Here is a 24,108-nt window from a genome sequence, read left to right on the forward strand (position 1 = left end):
CAGGAAAGTCTCTGAGACTCTTGTCTCCAATTAACCAGCAAAAAGCTGGGAGAGAAGCTGTGACTCAAGTGGTAGAGCACTAGCCTTGAGCAAAAAAGCTCAGGGATAGTGACTAGACCCTGAGTTCAAGCCCTAGGACAGAGAGAGAGAGAGAGAAAAGGAACATGTCCTCATATATGGCCTCATTTATGACCTTTTCTCTTTCTAGTTGGACTTGATATTCAGCAAAAGTTTACAGTCTTTTATTTAGGACCCAAGAGCTTTGGAAGTCAAGTAATTAAGCAGAAAAAATCAGAAGCAGATATTTCCCATTTTGAACATCCAGATAGGTCTGCTGTAACAGGAGCTTGTAAAGGTAAATATCTCTTTTAATTTCTATAATACCTATTTTGTATTAAAACATCAGTAAGGCCAGGGAGGAGTATTGCTGTAAATACTACTTCACTCAGGGATATTCTGAAATTAGATATTTAAGTATCATGCATTAATAGTATGTTGGTATATGGTAGGAAGTCTTTCTTATAGTTAATATTTCTCTATTTGAAATGGTATTTAGGTCAGAAAGTATTTGATTATTCTTTTATATGAATTTTCCCTTTTCTATGTCTACTTCATTCTAATAGCCATTATCAGGAAGAAAATATGTACAAAAACTTACAGATTTGATAAAGTAGACTAGAATGAAAATTAGTTTTCTTACTATGGGAATTTTTCGAAGATATACAGAAGGATATAATGAACTGTTAGATACTGATTAACCAATTTAAACAATGATCAATTCATGGATAAAGTTGTTTTATTCAAATCTCGCTTGAATTTTCCCCATTCATCCTTTAAAGCAAATCTCAAGTATCATATCAATCCTTCTATTCACATTAGACAGTGAAGCAGTAAAAATTAATATATAATGAGGTATAACTATGCAGCTATTAGAAAATAACTTGATACAGATATATAATCACAATTATTATTAATTTTGGTATGAACATAATTGATACAACTAATTTGGAAGTAATCATAGTATTATAAAGCTTAGTAGTAGTATTTACAAAGCTTAACATACATATATTCTATGATAGAGCAATTCTTTTTCTAGGATTATACTTGGTAGAAGTATGCATATATGTTCACAAAAAGACATTTGTTTTAAAAAGTTAGTGTATATACATTTGCATATTGAAAATGGAAAAGGATTTGTCTAGATTTCAATGATATTCTTCCTTTAATTCTTTCATGAAAATTCACAGATCCCCAAAGATAGATAAATGAGTAGATCTTTAAAACATAACACTTCCCCATCAAAAAATTAGGCTATAGGGGCTGGGAAGGTGGCTCAGTGGTAGAGTACTTGCCTTGCATGCATGAGGCCCTGGGTTCGATTCCTCAGCGCCACATAAACAGAAAAAGCCGGAAGTGGTACTGTAGCTCAAGTGGTAGAGCACTAGCCTTGAACTGAAGAGCTGGGGGACAGCGCCCAGGCCCAGAGTTCAAGCCCCACAACTGACAAAAAAAAAAAAGTAGGCTATAGTTATTTATACTACAAATTCTCAAATCTCCATTCTGGCCACAATTTCTTGGCTACAAAGTTATCAGGAAACTTCTTTTTTGCAATCCCAAATTGAAATTCCCAGAAGGGAGGAAATATCTCAGTTTAAGAAAGAATTTAGGGGACTGGAGGCATGACTCCGTTTGTAGAGCACTAACCAATGAGTGAAAACATCAGGCACTGAGTTCAAGTTCCAGTCTCAGACAAAAAACAAAAGAAAGAGAGAAGGGCAGGAGGGAGAGAGAGAGAGAGAGAGAGAGAGAGAGAGAGAGAGAGAGAGAGAGAGAGAGAGAGGAGAGCGAGGAGAGAGAAAGAAAGAAAAGAAAAGAAAGAGAAAGAAAGCAAGCAAGCATGAAATTTACATTGGGCATTTGTATCTCAAACCTGTTATCCAAGATACTTTGGAAGGCTGAGATCAGAATGATCTTGGTTCTAGGCCAGTACATGCAAAGAAAGCTTATGAGACATCATTTCAGCTGAAGAAACATGCATCTGTGGCATGCATATGTCATTCATGCTAAATTTGGGCAAAAGGTGAGGCTCTACCTCAAAACATCCAGTGCAAAAAGGGATTGGAACCATGGTTCAGCAGTAGAATATTCTTAGCAAGTAGGAGGCCCTGAGTTCAAGCCAAGACAATTTGGGATTATTAGGGCTGCAGTAGGATAGTATAAACTCAAAACTGTCATGTCAGATAGTCCTCTTTTACCATATGCAGAGAGAATCAAAGGTGGATGGACTATGAAGGAAAGGGAAAAGGAAAGCAGAGGTACAGAGTGAAGCAGAGGTGAGAATGCCAGGGCTGAGGTCTAATGGCTTTCCACTTCCTACTTCTAAGCTACAGGAAAGCTTAGCTATATTAATGCTTTGGGGTTCTATGAGATATGTTCACATATTTTTCTGCCCAATATCAGCTCTTTGTTTAAAATAGCTTGAATTGTTTCTGTTACTGAAGCTGCTATGAAAGATTGGATGTCTGCTATACTTTGTACTTAGCATCAGTCTTTTATAAAGGCAGAGGTTCTCCCCATATTTAGCACAGCCCTGCAGAAAGCACACAGAAGATGTATCCTATCAGACAGGTAATATTTTATACATACACGCATTTTTACATAAATACTTACACAGCTATTCTAAATCTGAAGAATTTATATATATCTGATTGTATAACTTAACACTTTGATGAAAATTCACAGATCTCCAAAGCTAGATAGATGAGAACTTTTAAACCTAACATATATAAACTCTCTGTCGAAGAGTTCAGTGATTTACCCTAAGATTGTGCCACAAAATTTGTGTTTTTTAACTAAACAATTTAAGTCATTTTGTTTTCATGCCATTAAATTACTGACACCACTGCTTCTTGACTTGTGAGTTTATATCTTGATAAACGCATCCAGTTGAAATGCATTTAATATACCAAACCTATTGAGCACCATAGTTTCACAACATAGCACCTACGAAGTCTAGTTGATTACTCACAAAATTGTGAGGCACTGGAGCCATGTCTCCCTGCCACTGCCAGTATTGCAAGAGAGCAGTGCGCACCACACAGCATTAACCTCATGAAAGATAAAAACTCAGACGTTTAAAGACTGGTTTCTATTGGATGCATGTCACTTTCCAGTCAGTGTAAAGTTGAGAATCATCAAGTTGGAGACTGTCTTGTATTTGGTTTAGATAGTATAGTTCAGTACAATTCTAGTTGAGATCATTAACAAATTTGCTTTACTTGAAGTACTTGGAACCAGCAGCTTTAAACCATCTAAATGTATGTGCATCTTAGATTATGATAATATGAAGTATGAGACATGATAAAAGTGTATTTAAGAATTCAGCTTTAGGAAGTGGCGCTGTAGCTCAAGTGGTAGAGCGCTAGCCCTGAACTGAAGAGTTCCCAGGCCCAGAGTTCAAGCCCTACAATGGACAACAACAACAACAAAAGAATTCAGCTTTAGTTGACTTCCAGGATGCTTATTTTATAATTATCGAAGTCTTACAGTTTGCATTTGTTAATAAGACAAATTCGATCATTCTCAGCATGTTGGGAGCAGGGTGGAGTGACGTGGAAGAACAGATACATTCTAAATACCATTTTCAGCAGAAGCAAAAGTATACAGTTGTCATTTCTGACATACATGCCAACTCTATCTTAAAATTTTTGGAAACAGATTTCAGAATCAGATAATTAAAATTAAAATCAGATAATATAATAATATAATATAACAGTAAAATAATCAGATAATAAAATAATCCAGATCTGTTTTCACCAGTGGGAGAAACTGTGTGTATATAGTCACCATCTACCATCTTGTGGCAGTGTTTAAAAATGCATCTTTTCAGAAGTCTTAGACTAAGACAGAGGTAACTATGCAAAAAGGACATCTTAGGCTGGGAAGGTGGCTCAGTGGTAGAGCGCTTGCCTTGCGTGCATGAGGCTCTGGGTTCGATTCCTCAGTACCACGTAAGAAAAAAGAAAAAAAGCCAGAAGTGGCCCTGTGGCTCAAGTGGTAGAGTGGTAGCCTTGAGCTAAAGAGCTGAGGGACAGCACCCAGGCCCAGAGTTCAGGCCCCACAACCGGACCCAAAAAGAAAAGAAAAGAAAAGAAAAAGGACATCTTGCATGCATTTCCTTCTTATTCCCCAAATAATCTGTTTTCTAAACAAATTAAGTTAATCTCTAGGAAGAAAACCAAAGCAACTAGTATAATTAGAGAGACAGCATGATTGAAAGAGTAGTCTCTGGAATTACCCTACAAAAATTCAAATCTCCAGTTTACTACGTACTAATAGCATAGTTCAGAGCATGTACTTAACATCTGTATGATTTAGTTTTCTCACTGAAATTGAGGTATAATAAAAGTACCTCATAGGCAAACAACCAAAAATGGCCATATATTTGAAGACAGGATAATGCAAGAATGTAACAAATGTAATAGAAAACTGTAAGTAACTATATAGAAATTATTGTAAAGATTAAATTTCTACCATAAAATAGAACATGATACCATTTTTTTCAAAGTGTAAGAGCAAACACAGGAAAATAAAATCTGCAATCAGAAACAAACATTGGAACCTCTAGTTGAGTGTCCTCTTAATAAAAATAGAGTCTAAATGAAGGCAAAAAGCAACGAGAACAGAAAATTATAAGAGAAAAGAGTGGGAAATCAAAGAGCCTAATATCTGACTAACAAGTGTTCCAAAACAAATGAAAAAAAGTATTTTCTAGACCTAAAATGAGACATAAATCTGCACATCCAAAAGGCTCACTTAATGCTAAGCAGATTGAATGAAAGAAGATCTACAAACAAGGAATAATTGCAATGCTTCAGAATATCATGGGTAAAGGTAAAATCATAAATGTTTCCAGAGAACAAAAATCAAGGTTGTAGTAAGTTTTGTTTTATTAGCAACTCTGGATACTAGAAAAAAAATGGCTAAAATTCCAGGGAAGAATTACTTCCAACTATACCCAAGTTAAACTCTTAACTAAATGTTAAAGACTCTAATACATTCAAAGATTTAAAAAGTTTCACTCTCACACATCTGTTTTCAGTTAGTTGCTTCAGGATAAACCCCAGTAAAATGAGGTAGCTAATGAGGAAAGAAGTAAGGACAGAGCAATATAATGGAAATTTCAGGATGGATAGCTATAAGATATGTTCCCCAGATTGGGAACATAGAGTGCTTGCCTATCATGCTTGAAGCGCTAGGTTCAATTCCTCAGTACCATATAAGCAGAAAAAGCTGGAAGTGGCACTGTGGCTCAAATGGTAGAGTGCTAGCCTTAAGCAAAAGAAGTTCAGGGACAGTGCCCAGGCCCTGAGTTCAAGCCCAAGGACTGGCAAAAAAAAAAGAAAGAAAGAAAGAAAGAAAAAGATATGTTCCTATTGCATTAGGAGGAGGAGAGAGCTAGAGAAAGGAGGCATCCATGAGTTTGGGGGGGGGCGGGGGCGGGGGAGACTCAAATGGATTGGGTGCTTTATTTATTTTTGTTGGTCGTGGGGCTTGAACTCAGGCATGGGTGCTATCCCTCAGCTCTTCAGTTCAAGGGGAGTGCTCTACTGCTTGAGCCACAGCGCCATTTCTGGTTTTCTAGTAGTTTATTGGCAATAAGAGTCTCAAAGACTTCCCTGCCTGGGTTGGCTTTGAACCGTGATCCTCAGATCTCAGCCTCCTGAGTAGCTAGGATTACAGGCATGAGCCACCAGCACTCAGCTTAGGGTATCTTTTTGTATTTATCTTTTTTTTTTTTAAATATTGAACTTCTGGGGCTGGGAAGGTGGCTCTGTGGTAGAGTGCTTGCCTTGCATGCATGAGGCCCTGGGTTCAATTCCCCAGCACCACTTAAGCAAAAGAAAAAAACCAGAAGTGGCGCTGTGGCTCAAGTGGTAGAGCGCTAGCCTTGAGCTGAAGAGCTGAGGGACAGCGCCCAGGCCCAGAGTTCAGCCCCCACAACCAGACCCCCCCCAAAAAAAATATATAGATAGATAGATATAGATATAACTTCTAAGACACTTATATGGCTAAGCTAAAAGGAACACAATATACTGTTAAAGAAAAGGACTCCATTTGATTCTACATTAAAAATATTTTTGCCTTCCATATGTCTTCTAGCCATTTTGTCTAACTCTGCTTCTGCTGCTGTTGCTATAGACTGAGTTGCCATCATTTTCTTGCCTAGTCTTCTTACTCTTCTTAACTAGTTTTATTGCATCCATTCTGTCCTTTCCCAAATCTCTTCATATTATAAACCATATAGTGACCTTTTTTAGTCTATGAATTTAATATATCTCTTTTCTGCTTAAAACAAAGGTCATTAGCAGGTCCTACAAGCACATGGTCACATGCCCAACCAATCCCTAAGCAGCAATATGGCATATGATACCTGGTCTTACCTCACATCTAAAGATTTGGCAGGAAGTACACAAGAGACCCAAAGACAGATAAGGCAGTTAAATTCTTTAGATAGGCAAATTCTTTCACCCACAGCAAAGTGAGATCATATCCACTCATATCTTCAATCCCACAGGGTAACACTGAACTAGAGGGGCTAGGTTATAGAAGTGATGGGTTGCTTTGTTCTTTAAGATATGAACTCTATGCTGGAGCTAAGCAGTTTTACAGCATGCAGCTGTATCTGAAAGGGCAAAGTGGCAAGTCCCATGGCTTTCTGGAATCAGGGAAGCAGGTGAGCCACGGCTTCATTGCAGCCTCCCACTGGATAGGGAGCCTCCTGCTGGCCAAGGAGTCAGCTCCTTATATCCATCTTACCATGATCCAGTATCAAATGGTATCTTCCAGTTCCTCAGCCCTTCCTGAATGGCTGATGTATGGATGACATTTGAGCTACTTTGAAACTTGATAGACTTCAGAAAAACCTGGAAGAAGGTATTCTCAGATGGAACCAAAGATACAAAGGAAGGTGTGGGACAATTTGAAGAATGACAAGTGAGAGTGTTTTGATGGAAGTACAATTAATATGGGTGCTAGAAAGGGAGTCTGGAGTAAGATTGTTCAGGACCTTAAATATAGGATTCCTTTTCTTAGCAAGAGTAGTAGCTAATGTTGCTAAGTGGACAGATTAATCAAATTTTTGGAGGATTACTTATGCAACAATGTATATAATACATTGGAACATGGGAGTCTGGATTCAAACCAGTTAATGTCTCAATGAAAGGTAATATAATTACAAGTTGAGATCTACTTTTTTAATTGGTAAGTCATGGAACTCCTTACAAAGTATAATGTCCATCTGTCAATGGCCCCTTATTTGCCTTTGGGGAAAATATGGTTTGTGTGACATGCTACAGGAAATGAGCGGAGTGTCCTCTGCACAGCAGATCAAGTCAGAGTTAGAAGGAATTTATTATAGGATTTCATAATAAATTGGAGGAGACTGAAGAATGAAGGGAAAACAAGGGTCACGTCTTAAGTACTATCAGAAAGTAAGGTATCAGCCATTTTGTTAGTTTTTATATTGAAGATAGGTTGAAAAAAATAGTAGTCATTTCTGTTAGCCAGAAGAGGGGGATGTTTCATTATTTTTGTGGTTCATGAGCATTCTGTCTGGTTTCAGAAATCATTACTTGGTAGTCCTATCTCTGTCTTCTAGTATGGGTCACAGAGTAGTCTTATCTGAATACTGTTTATCATCTCAAAATGATTTATGTTTAGTTGAGACTACTGTGATTTATCTGTCAACATGCAAATGCCAGGGACTTTAAAAATCATCAGTACATGTGTTAATTTTTGTCATTGTGGCAAATACTTGAGAGAAACAGTTTAAAAGGAAGAGAGATTTGTTTGGACTCTCAGTTTCAGAAACGTCAGTCTGCATTTGGCTGGCTCTATTTTTGTCCTGTGGTGAGGCCGTATACCATGGCAGACCGACATGGGAGAAAAGTCACTCACCTCATGTCAGCCAGGGAGCAGGACAGGATTCCCTTCAAGGATTTCATAATTCCCTTCAAGTGCACTCTCTCAGTAATCTTCCTCCTCCAACCAGGCCTCACAACCCACCACCTCCCAATAGTGCCATACAGTTATGAATTCCTCAGTGGACTAGTATAGAGTCCTCATGATCCACTCACCTCTCAATGATTAGGTCCACCAACTAGGGACCAAGCCTTCAATACATGTGCTTTTGGAGAATTCTTCATATCTTAACTATAATAGTACCTGATAGCCTGACCTGCTCAGCCCAGAAAGAGTTATCTCTTGTCTCATATATTGAGCAACCTCTTGCATTTATCCTAAACAACTACATTGTCTTGGTGGTACATAGCTTGAAAAACATTAAACATTGGCACTAAAAATGAAGGGTAAAGGACTGAGAAAGGTAAAAGGTTTTCAAAACTCTCTGCCATCTTCAATATGCACAGGTCACTTAAAAGTTACATTCCACAAAAATAAGCTGCTGTCTGTTTTTACAATCTGTGATTTTTCTACCCTTGAGCATTATGCCTTTATCATTGTGCTCCTTCTCATACCTAGATGTCAGTCTGTCCTTTAAGAACCAATTAAATATCTCCCCCAACTCAATGTTAGTTTTGACAGTAAGATCAAGAAAGGGTCTACTTAAACCAGGTGCTGGTGGTTCATGCCTATAATCCTAGCTACTCAGGAGTCTGAGATCTGAGGACCAGCCAGCCTGGGTAGCAAAGTCCATGAGACTCTTATCTCTAATTAAGCACCAGAAAAACTGAAAATGGAGCTGTGGCTCAAGTGGTAGAGTGCTAACTTTGAGGAAAAAAGCCAAAACCAAAAACCTCAGGGATAGTGCCCAGGACCTGAGTTCAAGGCCCAGTACCAGCATAAACCAAAACAGGTCCATTTAAAATACAGTAAATAAGCTGGGCACTGGTGGCTCACACCTGTAATCATAGGTACTCAGGAGGCTGAGATCTGAGGATCACGGTTCAAAGCCAGCCTGGGCAGGAAACTCCATGAGACTCTTTATGTCCAATAAAAAAGACACCAGAGGGCTGGGAAGTTGGCTCAGTGGTAGAGCACTTGCCTTGTATGCCTGAGGCCCTGGGTTCGATTCCTCAGCACCACATAAGCAAAAAGAAAAAAGCTGGAAGTGGCACTGTGGCTCAAGTGGTAGGGCACTAGCCTTGAGCTGAAGAGCTAAGGGACAGTGCTCAGGCCCAGAGTTCAGGCCCCACAACCGGACCAAAAAAAAAAAAAAAGACACCAGAAAACCAGAGGTGGTGCTGTGGCTCAAGTGGAACACTTCCCTTGAGCTGAAGAGCTGAGGGACAGCACCCAGGTTCAGGGTTCAAGCCCCATGACCAGAAAAAAAAAAGTAAATAAAGGATAAATTGCATACCTGAATACATTTATTTTAAATTTGAGCAGTCAAAACTCGAATTTCCTTGAATTCACATAGCCAATTCTTTTTTTTTTGTTTTGTTTTGTTTTTGGGTCCGGTTGTGGGGCCTGAACTCTGGGCCTGAGCACTGTCCCTCAGCTCTTCAGCTCAAGGCTAGCACTCTACCACTTGAGCCACAGTGCCACTTCTGGCTTTTTTCTTTTTGCTGAGGAATCGAACCCAGGGCTTCAGACATGCAAAGCAAGCGCTCTACCACTGAGCCACCATCCCAGCCCACATAGCCAATTCTTATATCTCTAAAGCACTTATTTATAAGATTTATTGTGTCTATGTGTATACTATTTAACAGCCAGACAGTGGTGCCATCAAGCTATCTTGAAATTTGCTTCTCTCCAGCTTCTCGGGCTTAACTATTAAACAGAAAAATGTTTTAAATCTGCACCCTCATCTTCCCCTCATTCAAGACAAAGTTTTTGGCTGTATTTATTTGGCTCTATTTATAATAGGAAGGTTGAAAGAAACATCAATATCTTGATATTTCTTGGGAAAAACAGGATGAACTAACAGTGAGACAGGAACTGTTATCAGAAATAACTTTTAGATAAGGATGAGGAGACTGACAGTGGGAACGAATGGGAGAGGAGAGAATGAAAGTATATACACATGTGAAAGTAGAGTAGTGAAACCGTTTAAAATTGTTAAATAGAAGAATCAATAGGGTGATAATAGAGGGGGTATTTGATCTAAGTATCTCATAAGCATAGATGGAAATACCACACAATAAAACCCTTTTGTACAATTAATATATACTGATAAAATGAAGAGTCGTATTTTAAAATTGTATATGGTTAACATTTGAGGAAGTATAAATATCATAATCCTCTTGTTCTATATGAGAAAAAAGAGACTGGGAAAAATGACATATTAGTTCAAAATAATAGATTTAATAACAAAGTGGTTTGCATTTCCTATTTTAATTTAGGAACAACTCCTTGCAAAAAACCTGGGAACCGAGAATGCAATCATCACTGCAAAAATAAACATACATGTGGACATGACTGCTGTGAGTTCTCTAGAACAACTTTGTTTCAAACTAAAAGTGAATGTCCTTGGCCTCCCAATTATCTAGAAATAACATCCTGGTTATCTATCTGTGATATTACATCATGCAACTTACAAGTCTGAAATAGTTTTCTTTCTTTTGGAGCAAAATGGAAAAAGTAAATATTAAATTTGAAATAAAATTAGCTTTATATTGAATAATAATTAAAGTTTAATCTAAAGAATCTTACATTTTTATAGGTAAAATTGGGGTTGCACAGAAGTTAGAAGTTAAAGAGTCAGCAATTTCTTCATATTTATCTGACTTAAGGAACAGGAATGCTGTTTCATCTCTTCCTCCATTTAAATGTCTCAAGGTTAGTTTTAGTATCATTTTTTCTTTTTTATTGTTAAGTGAAAGTAAATATTTGTTCTGTGTATCCATTAGGTAGGTATTTACAGTATATAAAGTATATAAAGACCCTGGGTCTTTAACATGCTAAGCAAGTACTCTACAACTTGAGCCATGTCACCAAGCCACTTCATTTCTTGCCCTTCCGTCATCTGTCCTGGACTGGGATGGAAATTCTGAAGTTGATCTGCATCTAAATGGGTACTGAGCTAGAGCCTTCCTTCCAAGCAATGAAAGAATGAATTTCTACTGGTTGGTAGGCTAGTCAGTAGCAGATTTACCTTGAGCCTAAATTATATCCTAGAAAATCCTTTTTGTTAGGATTTTCATAAGAATAAAGATTCTGGGCTGGGAAAGTGGCTCAGGGGTAGAGTGCTTGCCTTGCATGCATGAGGCCCTGGGTTTGATTCCTCAGCACCACATAGCAGAAAAGGCTGGAAGTGGCGCTGTGGCTCAAGTGGTAGAGCGCTAGCCTTAAGCTGAAGAGCTGAAGGACAGTGCCCAGGCCCAGAGTTCAGGCCCCACGTCTGACTAAAAAAAAAAAAGAAGAAAAAAGATTCTGTTAGATGGCTAAAATGGGGAATGTTGGGAAATGAGAAGGAACATGAGGTTTATAATGATCACCACTGTGTGATCATGCTAATTTTTAATAGCATAAGTTTTCCTTCCTTCCTTCTTTTCTCCTTTTTTCATTCCATATTCATTGAGCATCAAGAATATTTCAGGTTAAGATATAATGATAAATAAGAATTCATAGTTGAATGAAGTACTTAGGTAATAAGCCTTATTTATACTTCTATGACAGAAGTATAAGATACTTCAGTTAAATAAGATGTGTACTCCATACACATTTTATGGGCCAGGAAAGGATTCTTAATAGATGTGGTTGAGACCCAAAGGAGAAGTCAAGTACAGAGGGGTAGAATACCAGAATAATGGTGCAAGTGATGTAATATTCCAGGCAAGAATATGCAAATGTATGTATTAGGGGAGGAGGGAGAAAGAAAGGGAGAGAGAAAAAAAATGTGACACATAGGAACTGGATCATGAAGACCTTTTTGCTATTTTAGGAATATATAATTTTTCTTGAAGTATTGAGTGATATGATCAGAATTATATTTTATAAAGATCTTTTGCAGCAAGATAGAGAGGGGGATAGAAGTTTAAAAATAGGAACTTGAGGAATCATTAACTTGTTTTTATTTTTTTCAATAATTCATAGGTCTAGTCTAGAGCAATGGTAGTAGCAGTAGAGAGAAATGAGTATTTTAAGAGATTGTTCAGAGGTAATATGATCCAACTACTTTGTTATTTCATTATTATGGGAGGTGAGGTAAGAAGAACAGTCAAAAGTATGATGCCCAGACTTCTGGCTTGAATAACAGGAAGGAAAGCTGAGCATCTCTCTGGCAAGAACACCAAAAGAAAAACACATTTGGAGAAAGAAAGTGTTGAGTCACTTTAGGAAATAATGGATTTAGGGCTGAGGATATAGCACAGTGGAAGAGCCCTTGCCTAGCATGCATAAGGACCCAAGTTCAATACACGACACTAAAACCTGAGAGGACTTACAGGCCAAGATTTATATGTAAAAGACAATCTTCAGGCAATTGGATATCAATATTTGAAAATCAAGAGAGAGGGCTGAGTTAGAAATACGATTTTGATAGTCATATGTAGACAATCTTTGAAGCCATGGGACTAAATAGATCTTTCAGTGAGAACATACAGAGTGAGAAAAGAAGACCTCCTAAAGAACTATGAAGATTGCCAGTATGTGAGAAGAAAATTTGAGTTGGAATTAGCCTGGATTTCTCCTCACTTTATTGAGTTCTGGACCTGTAGCAGCAGGAATTTTGATGTTTGGCTGATGTGTTAAAGTTAATTTGAAATTATTAATTGATTTAATTTGAAATAAAAATAAATGTAATTTTTTCATTAATAGCTACAGATGAATAAATCTCAAAATGTGGATCTCAAAGAGTTTGGTTTTACTCCAAAACCTTCTATATCCAATAGATCAAGGTACAAATATAATGTTAATATCTAAGTTAAAATATTCATTTTAAATTATTTGTTTCTCTAGCCACTTTTTCAGCAGAAGGTGGTCATTGGCTACTCACAGAAAATCATGCTAATCATTTAGTTCCATGGTGAAGCAACTATATTATTTATACACACGCATACACACACACATTTTGTCATCTTTTGTTCCATACATTTGTTTAGAACTCTACAGTTATAGAATATTTGAACATTCATTGAACCATCTTTTCCCTAGGAAACTATTCTATGTGTCATCTTGTCAGATTTGCTGCCTTCTAATCTAGGTGGCAGGAATACATTGGGTTTTAGAAAGGGACATCATGTTAGTATACAAAGTCCAAACTTTCTGTTCAAGTGCTCATTCCATATTGTTAATACCTTAGATTTATAAAATACTTTATAATTTGAAAGTCTTACTTTTGTGCATCATTTCTTTTTTATCTTAACCACCTTGCTCACAAAGTATTTTCATCTCATTTTATTGATAAAAGACACGAACTTCATATTTCTAGTTAGTAAGCAGAAGGCCTTGATGCCAGTACATTGTTCTTTTCTCATGTTATGATTTAGAATCATCCAGGTAAGAGTGTTCTATATCCAGGAAGGACAGTCAATTAATTTATTAACTAATACAGAACAAGAAATTACTAATCAACACTAGATCCTAACATTACTTCTAAAGATCTGTCTTTATCTAACTTAAAACAGAAATAGTAATACATTTTTAAGGACTATATGATGATAGCAAATATTCATTTGGGACATGTAAAGCTAAGTACTGGTCTCTTCCATTCAACAACATCTTTTACACTTCGCTGCCAAGGCAAGATACAGTTTATCACAGAAATGATGGGTACATAAACAGTTTTCTCTTTTATGCAAATAAATAGTTTTTAAAGCCAGATTCATTTTCATCCTTTGTTTAACTTTTGCACTTTTTGGGGGTTGGGGGTCGGTCATGGAGCTTGAACTCAGGACCTAGGTCTGCTGTAAAGGCTAGTGCTATACTTCAGCTCCACTTCGTGCTTTCTGGTGGTTAACTGGAGATGAGAATCTCACAGAATTCCCTGCTGGACTGGCTTTGAACAGTGATCCTTAGCTCTCAGCCTCTTGAGTAACTAGGATTACAGGTGGGAGCCATCAGTGCCTGGCTTTAACATTTTTATGGTTTTATTTCTCTTAATAAAGATCTGAAAATTTAAGCTTACCTGAATGGCATGTAGTTGAGCAGAAGGATCAGAATGAAATCTGTGGAAAAGTTCAACAGGGACCATTTGAATATCAGGGCAAAGGTAAATTGTCATTATATTGACTTGAGAATGAATGGATTTGGCACTACTTTGGATTGACAAGTAATGTTGTTTAAAAAATGTTCATAATTATTATGATGATTAACTTAGCAATTTTTCCCCTGGGTTAATGGGCTGCTTTCATGGTTTTGGCTTTGTTATTTCAGATGGTCTTACTCTATGTCAAAAAGGCAACTTCCCTACACAGTGTTGACTATTTTATTTAAAAATAATGTAAGGAAGAGCTGAAAAAAACATCTCTTTAGTTCTTAAACCTATGTTTCTTATCATTTCTTTAATACAATAGAAAGATAAAGTAAGTTGAGGGGAACAGAAGACTTACAAGTTTTGCTTTTCACCTGTATCTCTAACTAGTGAGTTAAGCATGTTAACTCATCATCATCATTGCTAATGTTCATTATGACTCCTGATATTATTAGCATTATTTCCCTAGATCATCCTATTAATCACTACTCTGTGAAAATGAATGAGAAATAATCACAATCAGTGAGTTGTTTGTTCATTGTAAGTATAAATAAAATGGTATGAAATAATAAGTTGGGGATTTTCTGAAAAAAAAAATACTGTCTCTGTCATTGCCTTTTGTTTCCATTCTTTGACACTGTCATTTTATGTTTCCTTCCGTTATAATTTAGGATCTTAGAGGGCTATGGATGCAGCTCAGTGATAGAGGGGCTTGTCTAGTATATGTGAAGCCTTAGATTCAACCCCTAGCATTAAAAAAAAAAAAATCAGTCACTCAATAAATGTAGGGAGGAAAGAGGTGAAGTATCTGGCACTGTTTTTTGTTTTTTTGTTTTTTGGATAGTCTTGAGGCTTGAACTCAGGGCCTGCGCAATGTCCCTGAGCTTCTTTTTGCTCAAGGCTAGCACTCTACCAGTTGAGCCAAAGTGCTACTTCCAGCTTTTTCTGAGTATGTGGTACTGAATTGAACCTAGGTCTTCATGCGTGCTAGGCAAGCACTCTACCACTAAGGTACATTCCCAGTCCTACCTGCCACTTTTTAAAGTACCGTAACATCATTTTTTTTAATTCCCTATTCTGAGTTGAAGAGTGAAAGATTAAAGATTTCAGGGGCAGACAATAGAGTAGTATTTGACAGCACAGATTAATTTAAGTGAAAGCTAGGTTTTGTTAAAGCAGAAAACGGTCCTAGAGCGATAGTATACCTCTTAAGGGAAACTGAGGGCAGACAGCTTGGCCAAGCAGTCAAGTGTGTCTATCCCCGAGTCGTTGTCAGTTTTATGGAGTAGGGCTTAATGGTTGCAGTAGTGATTGTGCTAATGGTGGAATTGTCCAAGAAATGAAAGTATATCTCCAAGAATGAGAATGGTTTACCTAATAAGATGCCCTCATTGAGCCAAGGAATTGAAAACAGGATTGTAATGAGATGAAGATGAGGCCTCTGGCTCATCTCTAGTCTCCTTTGCGGTTGTCTTGGGGACTGTTGGCTTCTATATCAAGAAGTAATCTCTACCATAGAACTGGCTGACAAAATGTACCTAAGTGTGGTACTGTAACAGTTCTCCTGGTTCCCTTGTGTTATTGTTATTTCCTTTTTACCTGCCTATCCTGAACAAGGAACATTTTGTCCTACTCGTTCAAAGCCTGGATATTATTACAAAATGGATAGGAGGTTTAAAATGTTCAACCCTCTTATAGCCTTCTAATTTTTTTCTTATACTGCTACTCTGTTCCCTGCCCTTCTATATAGTTCATCCTTTACTCTGCTTACTTCTAGTTATATTTTCATGGTTTTCCTACTTTTGCTTCTTTTCCACCCACTAATCCCAACTCTAATCTATATTATGATACTAACTTATCATCTAGATTGGAACCCCCAGTAATAACTATATTCCTGTTTTACCTTTATTCTTTTCCTTCTTTCATTCAGGAGAGCCTGTAGTGTGGTAGTTAGACACACAGGAACTGGAAATAATCTGCTAAGTCAGAGTTCTACTTATGCCATTGACTGTAGTGTCTCATAGTATACTTTACCCTTTATTTCAGTTCCCTCATCTAATTTTATTCTAAAGATTTTAGAATTGAGACAGGTAGTTAAAGCTGTTAATCGGGTACTATTAATTGTAACAATTAAGTAGGCTTATATTTTCAGACATTCTTTCTTGGCAAAACATAACTGTACTCAAATACTACTCTTAAGAATGTTTTAACACAAACATGGCAATTCTTATCATATGTATCCCAATTTTCAAGAAGGGAAGAAAAAATTATGTTATATGAGAAAGCATGTTGAATCATAAAACTTAAATTGTAGAAGTGTGCTTTATGTAGTTTCTCATCTTACAATGAAAGAAACCAAGATTCTGATAGATTAAATGACTTGCCCAAAATCACATACCTAATTAATACAGGGCCAGAAATAGATTCCATGTCTCTTGATACCCAGTCCAATGCCATTTCTACAAAATGAAATTGACTTTTGGTTATCAGTGGAAAACCGAGTGTTCATATTATAGTATATGAACTCTTCCAACTTTCCATTGTACCAGCCCATCCTATTTCAACTATTTCTTTCTCTGTCTCTGGGAACATTTTTCTTCTATTCAAGCATTCTCTCTCTCTCTCTCTCTTGCTCTCTCACTCTCTCTCTCTTTCTCCATATCATTTATTTTATTTATTTCTAGTACTAAGAATTGAACCCAGGGCCTCATAAATGCTAGGCACACAGTCATTTGAGCCACACATGCAGTCCTTCTGTTTTGTATTTTGTTTTCTTTAATATATATTTTTTATTGTAAAGATACTGTACAAAGGGGTTACAGTTACATGAGTAAGGTAATGAGTACATTTCCTATTGAGCATTATTACCCCCTCCTTTGTTTTTCCCCTACCATTCCTTCCTTCCCCACCACCCCAACTCCTCCCTCCCCTCCCCAAAGTTGTAAAGTTCATTTTCAATTTAGTGTCTTGTACATTTCATTGTTACAATGAGTCAACTGTATCATTTTTTCAGTATTTTGTTATTTCCCTTCCCCTCCCCAAATTAGAAAAATGTATATACAAGATGCAGGGCACTAGAATCAAATACAGTGGAAATAGGGGTTATACTATGGGGGAAGAACATACAAAAGACACAAAAAAAATCACATAGTACATTAAAAACAGCAGCAACAAAGATGAAACCTCTTGTGTTCCTATCTTGGGGTTCATTTCGCTTAGCATCATCTTATATGGTCATTTGTACATAGCTTTTGACCTTTTCTGCTTGTCTGGTAAGATTATCCTAGATGTATACTAGTTATTGCAAATAAGGGAAACCATGAGACCTAAGTTTTTGGGGGTCTTCACATAACAATTTTTTCTAAGTCTCTCAATTTGAAATGGTCTTGCTAACTTTGCCTGGGCTGGTCTTTAACTTGTGATCTTCCTCCCTCCACCTCCCAAGTAGCTGAGACCCAACTATAATCTTAATGGCATCTAATCCTACCCTCACAGGGACATTTGAGAACCAGTATTCCTCTCTTCTTTCCTCTGTCTTCATCCTTTTCTCTCTGCCTGTCTTTTCCTTCTTCAGCTACATATGTCAATCTAGCTAGTCATGACCTTTTTTATTTTTTTTACTGCAAGTGATAAAAATTCTACTTAAAGAGACATAATCACACAAAAGGATAACATTATCTCATGTAAACTGCCTTTAGCTTTGGCATTCAAATTATACACACCTCTCCCTTTCCCTCATGTTTTTAAACTATGCCTGATGATGATTGGCTTGATTTGTTAAATAGACTTTCTTTCTTTTTTTTGGGGGGGGGGGGCGGTGTCCGGTCGTGGGGCCTGAACTCTGGGCCTGGGCACTGTCCCTCAGCTCTTCAGCTCAAGGCTAGCGCTCTACCACTTGAGCCACAGCACCACTTCCAGCTTTTTGCTTATGTGGTGCTGAGGAATCGAACCCAGGGCCTCAGGCATGCAAGGCAAGTGCTTTACCACTGAGTCACCTTCCCAGCCCCTGTTAAATAGACTCTCTACGTAGCAGATAATCCCTAAAGTTTGTCTTCCTATTTAACACCCTCAATAGAAAAATACAATCTTCTTGTTGAATTGTAGACCTGAATTCATTCTAATTGGCTTCATTTGAGTCATGTGTTCATCCTTGATCAATCCCTATAGTCTGGGCATTGGGTCATTTTGTCCCCATGGCCTTAAAAAAGGCAGGGAACCATAAACAAAGGCTCAACAAGATCTTGTGGAATAGTGGAGGCATGCTACTTCAAAGCAAAAGGGAGGTGCTTCTACTGAAAGAGGGGAAAGCATGACAGATGGACCCAAACCAGGATTCCATGTCCTCTCTTTGCTGCTTTCTCATCAAAACTGAGAGTCCCAGATGAGCAATTTTACACTCACTTTGTTCACTTTCTTACTACCTGGGCACTGTTGTTCATTCATTCAATTGTGGGTTCCTTTCTGTCACTACTTTGAAACCACCATTTAATGACCTCCTGACTGATGAAGTCATTTAATAATTTCCAAATTTCACTTTTTGACCTCTGTATTTGAGATTTGTTACTTTCTTTTGCTTTAATCATTCTCAGACTGTCTGAGCTTTTCCTGTTGATCTTACAAATGGATTATTTTCTTTTTGCTTCTTTATTCTTTTCACTTCAAACCAACTTTTCCTAGATAATTTCATGTAAGCCCAAGTCTTCAATTACTAACTATACTCTGAGGGTTTTTGAATCTATACTTCTAATTACAAATACATCTATATAAACACCTTCTGAGATATGTTTATCAAAAGTTAACATATCAGCATCTAAACTCTATTTTCTTAATTCCTAGCTGTGCTCTCTCTCCTTTTTTTAATTACTTAGGATAAATTAGGAACTTGTTACAAATTACTTTCTAATCTACTGCACTATTTTTACTATTTCTTATGGTCTTTATTTATCTGTAGGGTAGGAAAACTATATAATGAAATTTATAGAGTTATTTTCATGTAGAAATTAAGAGGAAAATTAGTTATCTTTAAAACTATTAAAAATTAGATTTAATACAACTCTCGAACAACAATGCTTGACACAGTGTTTTGAAACTACTGCTCAAGAGCTCTGCTTAGTGACTTGACAGATAAGTTTTGTGTATGTGTGTATATATGTATATATATGTATGTGTGTATGTATACACACAATGATACTTATGATTTTAAAAGAAATTTTAATCTTTTATATGGACACATAATAGAATTTTCTGGATGGAACTATTCTACAACTTTGAATGAGGAAGCCCCTCAGACAAAAGTATTCAAAAGAAATCTTAATATATCTGGAAACCAGAATTTGACAGATGAAGATACTAGCAAATCTCCATTTTCAGAAGTTTTGAATGTGAACTTTGAATTGGGAAGTGAAGTTTGGGAAGATTTTGATGATGAAAACTTAATCGAAATTAGTAGTTTTTTAACTGATACTAAGAGGACAACAACATCAGGTAAATACATTGTCTTTTGTTTATTTTTCTAATTTGGTTCTTGGGACTAATTATCTTTGCCTTTTTATTTGTACTTACTTAGATTTAGTTTGTTAAGGTTGTAATTTCTAGCAAAACTGCAAAAGTGACCCATCATGATTTTTCCTCCTGTAGGTAGAAGTCAAGGTTATTTTATGGATATTGACATATCAGTTGAGCTTTTTTTTATTTGTTGCTCCTCTTATTAAAGACTCCATTCAAATTCAGACTGTTCATTAAATTTTCCCTCATGAAACAAACTCTTCTGCTCTCTAAGATCACACATGATCTCTAATATTTGTGAAGGGCAAAAATGTTTTTAAATGTATTCATCTACTTACAGAGAAAATAAAATAACTTCTAGTCAAAACATTGACTTTTCAGATACGAGCAAATAAGAGAAGATCCATTTCTTTGGTATTGGAAGTTGTATTTAAATCAGATACAAATGAAAAAATCATGAGACTTAGTTCTTTGAGTTGCAGACAAATTCATTTCACTAAAACACAAAATTGAAAATCTTGCTAAATGCTTGACAAGATAACAAGTGGAGATACTCTTCCCCCATAAATACTGACTGAAATCAGTCTTCAGCCTTCTCATGGAGACTCATATTCCCATCATTATGGTTTTGTTGCTTCTTAATGTATCCTACCTCAGGGAACCAGTTAGAAGTTTTAATACTGTTATCTTAGAGTATTAAGAATTACCTAAAATGCTAATCATCTTCAAGAAAATTATTACACTGTTCACAAAATTATCTGGAAAATCTCTCTGACGTGTGTCAGTAGGCAGTTTCCTGTATCGCTGGACAATAACTCCTGGCTCCGGACTGAATGGCATTGTGAACTGATAGCAGGCAGTGAATACTGGTCTTTAATTCAGTAGCCCTGTCACTGGACAGTCAATTTCAATGAACTGATTCACTTTAATAACACGCAGACCCTTGAGAATGTTGAATGCATTTCAACTTGATTGTTTGCCTGAATTAAAAAGTAAGCAAATAGTGATGATCTGAGAACCTTCAATCATAGTGACTCATAAGCTAACTTACATGTTTTATATTTATTTCTCTAGCTTTTGCCTTATTTTATACACAATTAGAAGAGTCAATTCTTCTTTTAAAAACTGCATCATATCTACAGAAGAAATCTCTAGTGGAATTTATTTTTAAAAAAGTTTTCCAGGTGGTGGTAGCTCACACCTGTAATCCTAGCTACTCAGGAGGCTGAGATCTGAGGGTTACGGTTCAAAGCCAGCCTGGGCAGGAAAGTCTGTGAGACTCTTATCTCCAATGAACCACCAGAAAACCAGAAGTGGTGCTGTGGGTCAAATGGTAGAGTGCTCACTTTGAGCTGAAATGCTCAGGGACAGTGCCCAGGCCCAGAGTTCAAGTCCATGACTAGCAAAAAAAAAAAAAAAAAAAGTTTAATTCAGCTGTTCCTTCGTATTTTAGGCTTTGGAGACACCCCGAGTTCAAGTGCCAGGGGAAGTAAGCTACCCCTCCAAAAGTCAAAGAGAAAATTACAAAACACAGTGTCCAACAGGCAAGTTTTTAGAACTTTGGTTTGTAATTCTTTCAGCTTTGTATCCTCTTGAAAGACAATCAGAATATGAGACTGAATTATTAGGTGTCAGGGAATCCATAAGGTTCTAGACAACCCTTCTTAATCTTAGATGTATGTTAGATATGTTTCTGTTAAGCCACCTGCCTCAGAATCATCAGCAGATGCATATTAAAAATGTACATTTCTGGGCCCCTCCTACTAAATCATGGTCTTTTGGAACTCAGGAATTTTTATATTTTTTTTATAATTTTTTATTTTATTTTTTTATTTTTTTTTGGTCAGTCATGGTGCTTGAACTCTGGGCCTGGGCACTGTCCCTCAGCTCTTCAGATCAAGGCCAGCTCTCTACCATTTGAGCCACAGTGCCACTTCTGGCTTTTTTGCTTATGTGGTACTGAGGAATTGAACCCAGGGCCTCATGCATGCAAGGCAAGCATCTACCATTGAGCCACCTTCCCAGCCCCAGAATTTTTATATTTTTTAAGAAAAGTAAAACAGGAGTGAACAGGGGTTCTATGTATAAAGAAACAGCTGTAAAAGAATAAGACTTTTGAGACATTTCATGCTCAAGGATCAGTGTTACCATAGGAATTACTATAGTATTAAGGATGAGATTGCCATAGTCTGATTGTGAAGGAACATTGAATGTCCTGATTAGATGAGTCTATAAGTCAAGGGTCACAAATTCAAGTGCCTTCATAATTTGGTGGGTTAGGCTACCTGTAGTTAAGTAGTTAAGTATAAGACTCAATGTGTGTGTTTGTGTGTGTGTGTGTGTGTGTGTGTGAGAGAGAGAGAGAGAGAGAGAGAGAGAGAGAGAGAGAGCTGTAGGGTTTGAAAACAGGGCCTGAGCTCTTTTGCTCAAGGCTAGCACTCTGCCACTTGAGCCTCAGCTCCATTTATGGTTTTCTGGTGATTAATTAGAGATAAGAATCTCACAGACTTTCCTGCCAAGGCTGACTTTGAACCACAATTCTCAGCTCTCAGCCTCCTGATTAGCTAGAATTACAGATATGAGCCACCACCACCCAGCAAGACTGAATTTTAAGAAGAATTATTCTAGGATTATTTCTATACTCCCTTAAAAACTGGTACTCTTATGTAATTTGGAATATGTAAATTCGTCTTGAAAAGGAAATATACTAAGTTTTCCATGAGTGTAAAATATAGATCAATTTTTAATAATAGGATAACATGGATCATCAATTTTTATAAGTATGATCAATTTTACATTCCTCAAATATACACTGTTAATGTAAATTAAAATGTTACTACAATGTTTTACAAATAATTAATTTAAAATTTTAGTTTTGTTTCATCATATGAGAAGCCATATACTTGTTTATCAAACCATGCTATGTCTGACTTGGGTCCATCCTCCATGATGCAATTGCCAGAACAGGCCGGAAATACAAATACTGTAAGCAGAAGAACCCCCCTGTTTCTTTTGGGGCTGGGGGGGGAGGTTGTGTGAATACTTAAACTTTCAATGACTGTTATTTTTTACACCAAATACAGGTTTCCCCTCATGACAGAAAACAAGGCCTGTCACCGGTGTTCGAGAGGCTGTGCTTTACTCAGTCCAAAGAAATACCAAATTCTACTAATGTTAAGAAAGTCGACTTCTTGATACAAAATAGTGAATCTAAAAAGGGAACGGATTTCAGGTTAGAACTCTTAAGTACATTTCAAGAGTATACCAATAAAAACCTTTTATGGGCAAATTCAGTATTTTTTCTTTGATTCATTTTAAAAATCAGAGCCTTTTATTTATTAAGCCAAACCTTTTGTTTATTAAAAACATTGAAATTTTACAGTTTTAGAGCTTGAGGTTCTTGAGATACTTTACAGCTTCAAATATCTCAATTTTTGAAAACCTGTATGTTTGATGCTAACAATTACAGAAGATATATATTGAGTTGATAAAGTAGTTTTTACTGATTCAATGTAGTATATTGATCATTTAAGTGTAGAATCATTTGAGAAACACAAATGAGACAAGCTAATTTTTCAAAATTTAAAGTTGTATTTTAGCCATCTAATTATTTTACAACTTGACAGGGCCAGTGACAAAGTTAGGATAAATCTGATCAATTCCTCCACTACTGGCCATTTTTGGAAGGAGAACTGCAGCTTCTCTCATGGAAGAATCAGATTCAAGGCCTGTTCGTACTTTTATTAAGTAACATTATTTTGCAGTATATTTAAATAAATAACTAGGAAATTTGGCTCTTCTACAGTTTCCAAAGTCCAGTATTTTTTTTACCCACAGACAGGTTATACAGGCTAAGGTTCAGAAACAACCTCAGAACAATCTTCAAGTTAATATGTTGTATTCATATTACACTGTATTCTGTATTTTAAAATAAATTGTTTTACAAAAGGTTAATTTTACACTTGATCTTTCCCCCTTAGTTATTATCATCCTGTCGAAGCAGCTGGAGAAATGAAGAGTTTTCTGGGAATATTTGATGGCATTTTGTAACAACAACAAAATCTTATTAAAAGAAAATATGGAGACCCCTAACCTCAAACTATGCTTTTCATTTTAAAAAATCATAATTGTTAACGCTTTATCTCTTGATCAGTTTTGTTGACTTTTTTTCAGCACAGTTGAGGGGCTGATTGATTTTCTCATTCAATTGTAACTTTTTGAAAAGTACTTTCTTTTTTCTCAAAATGTGGCTTTTTTTCTAATGAGCTTAAAATTGATTTACACTTAGAAATAATTGTTTCATTCTTTATTTGATTTTGACAGGACCTAATTTGAATTGTCATTTTTTTATGTTCTTAAAGTATTCTGTGAAAGCAAAATAATGCTGTTAGTAAATCTGTTATTTAGATTGTTTGTTACATGGTGTTCATGTATTTTGTTATTGACTG

The 24,108-nt window shown here is 36.5% G+C and overlaps 1 protein-coding gene across 1 annotated transcript in view; it reads left to right on the forward strand.

Moving 5' to 3' along the window:
• The window catches only part of LOC122107913 (probable ATP-dependent DNA helicase HFM1), a 47,496-nt gene extending 23,712 nt beyond the window's left edge, over positions 1-23,784 (forward strand). The window contains exons 15-24 of the mRNA XM_042679781.1: positions 209-355; positions 10,365-10,445; positions 10,685-10,800; positions 12,781-12,860; positions 14,070-14,173; positions 19,526-19,639; positions 21,114-21,204; positions 22,534-22,645; positions 22,744-22,892; positions 23,641-23,784. Coding sequence (XP_042535715.1) covers positions 209-355; positions 10,365-10,445; positions 10,685-10,800; positions 12,781-12,860; positions 14,070-14,173; positions 19,526-19,639; positions 21,114-21,204; positions 22,534-22,645; positions 22,744-22,892; positions 23,641-23,710 — 1,064 coding nt within the window. The 3' untranslated portion in view covers positions 23,711-23,784. The remainder of the gene's footprint in view (positions 1-208; positions 356-10,364; positions 10,446-10,684; positions 10,801-12,780; positions 12,861-14,069; positions 14,174-19,525; positions 19,640-21,113; positions 21,205-22,533; positions 22,646-22,743; positions 22,893-23,640) is intronic.
• Positions 23,785-24,108: the final 324 nt, after the last annotated feature.

The sequence above is a fragment of the Dipodomys spectabilis genome, unplaced genomic scaffold, assembly GCF_019054845.1.
Source record: "Dipodomys spectabilis isolate Male_0828 unplaced genomic scaffold, ASM1905484v1 ptg000054l, whole genome shotgun sequence".
Classification (NCBI taxonomy): domain Eukaryota; kingdom Metazoa; phylum Chordata; class Mammalia; order Rodentia; family Heteromyidae; genus Dipodomys; species Dipodomys spectabilis.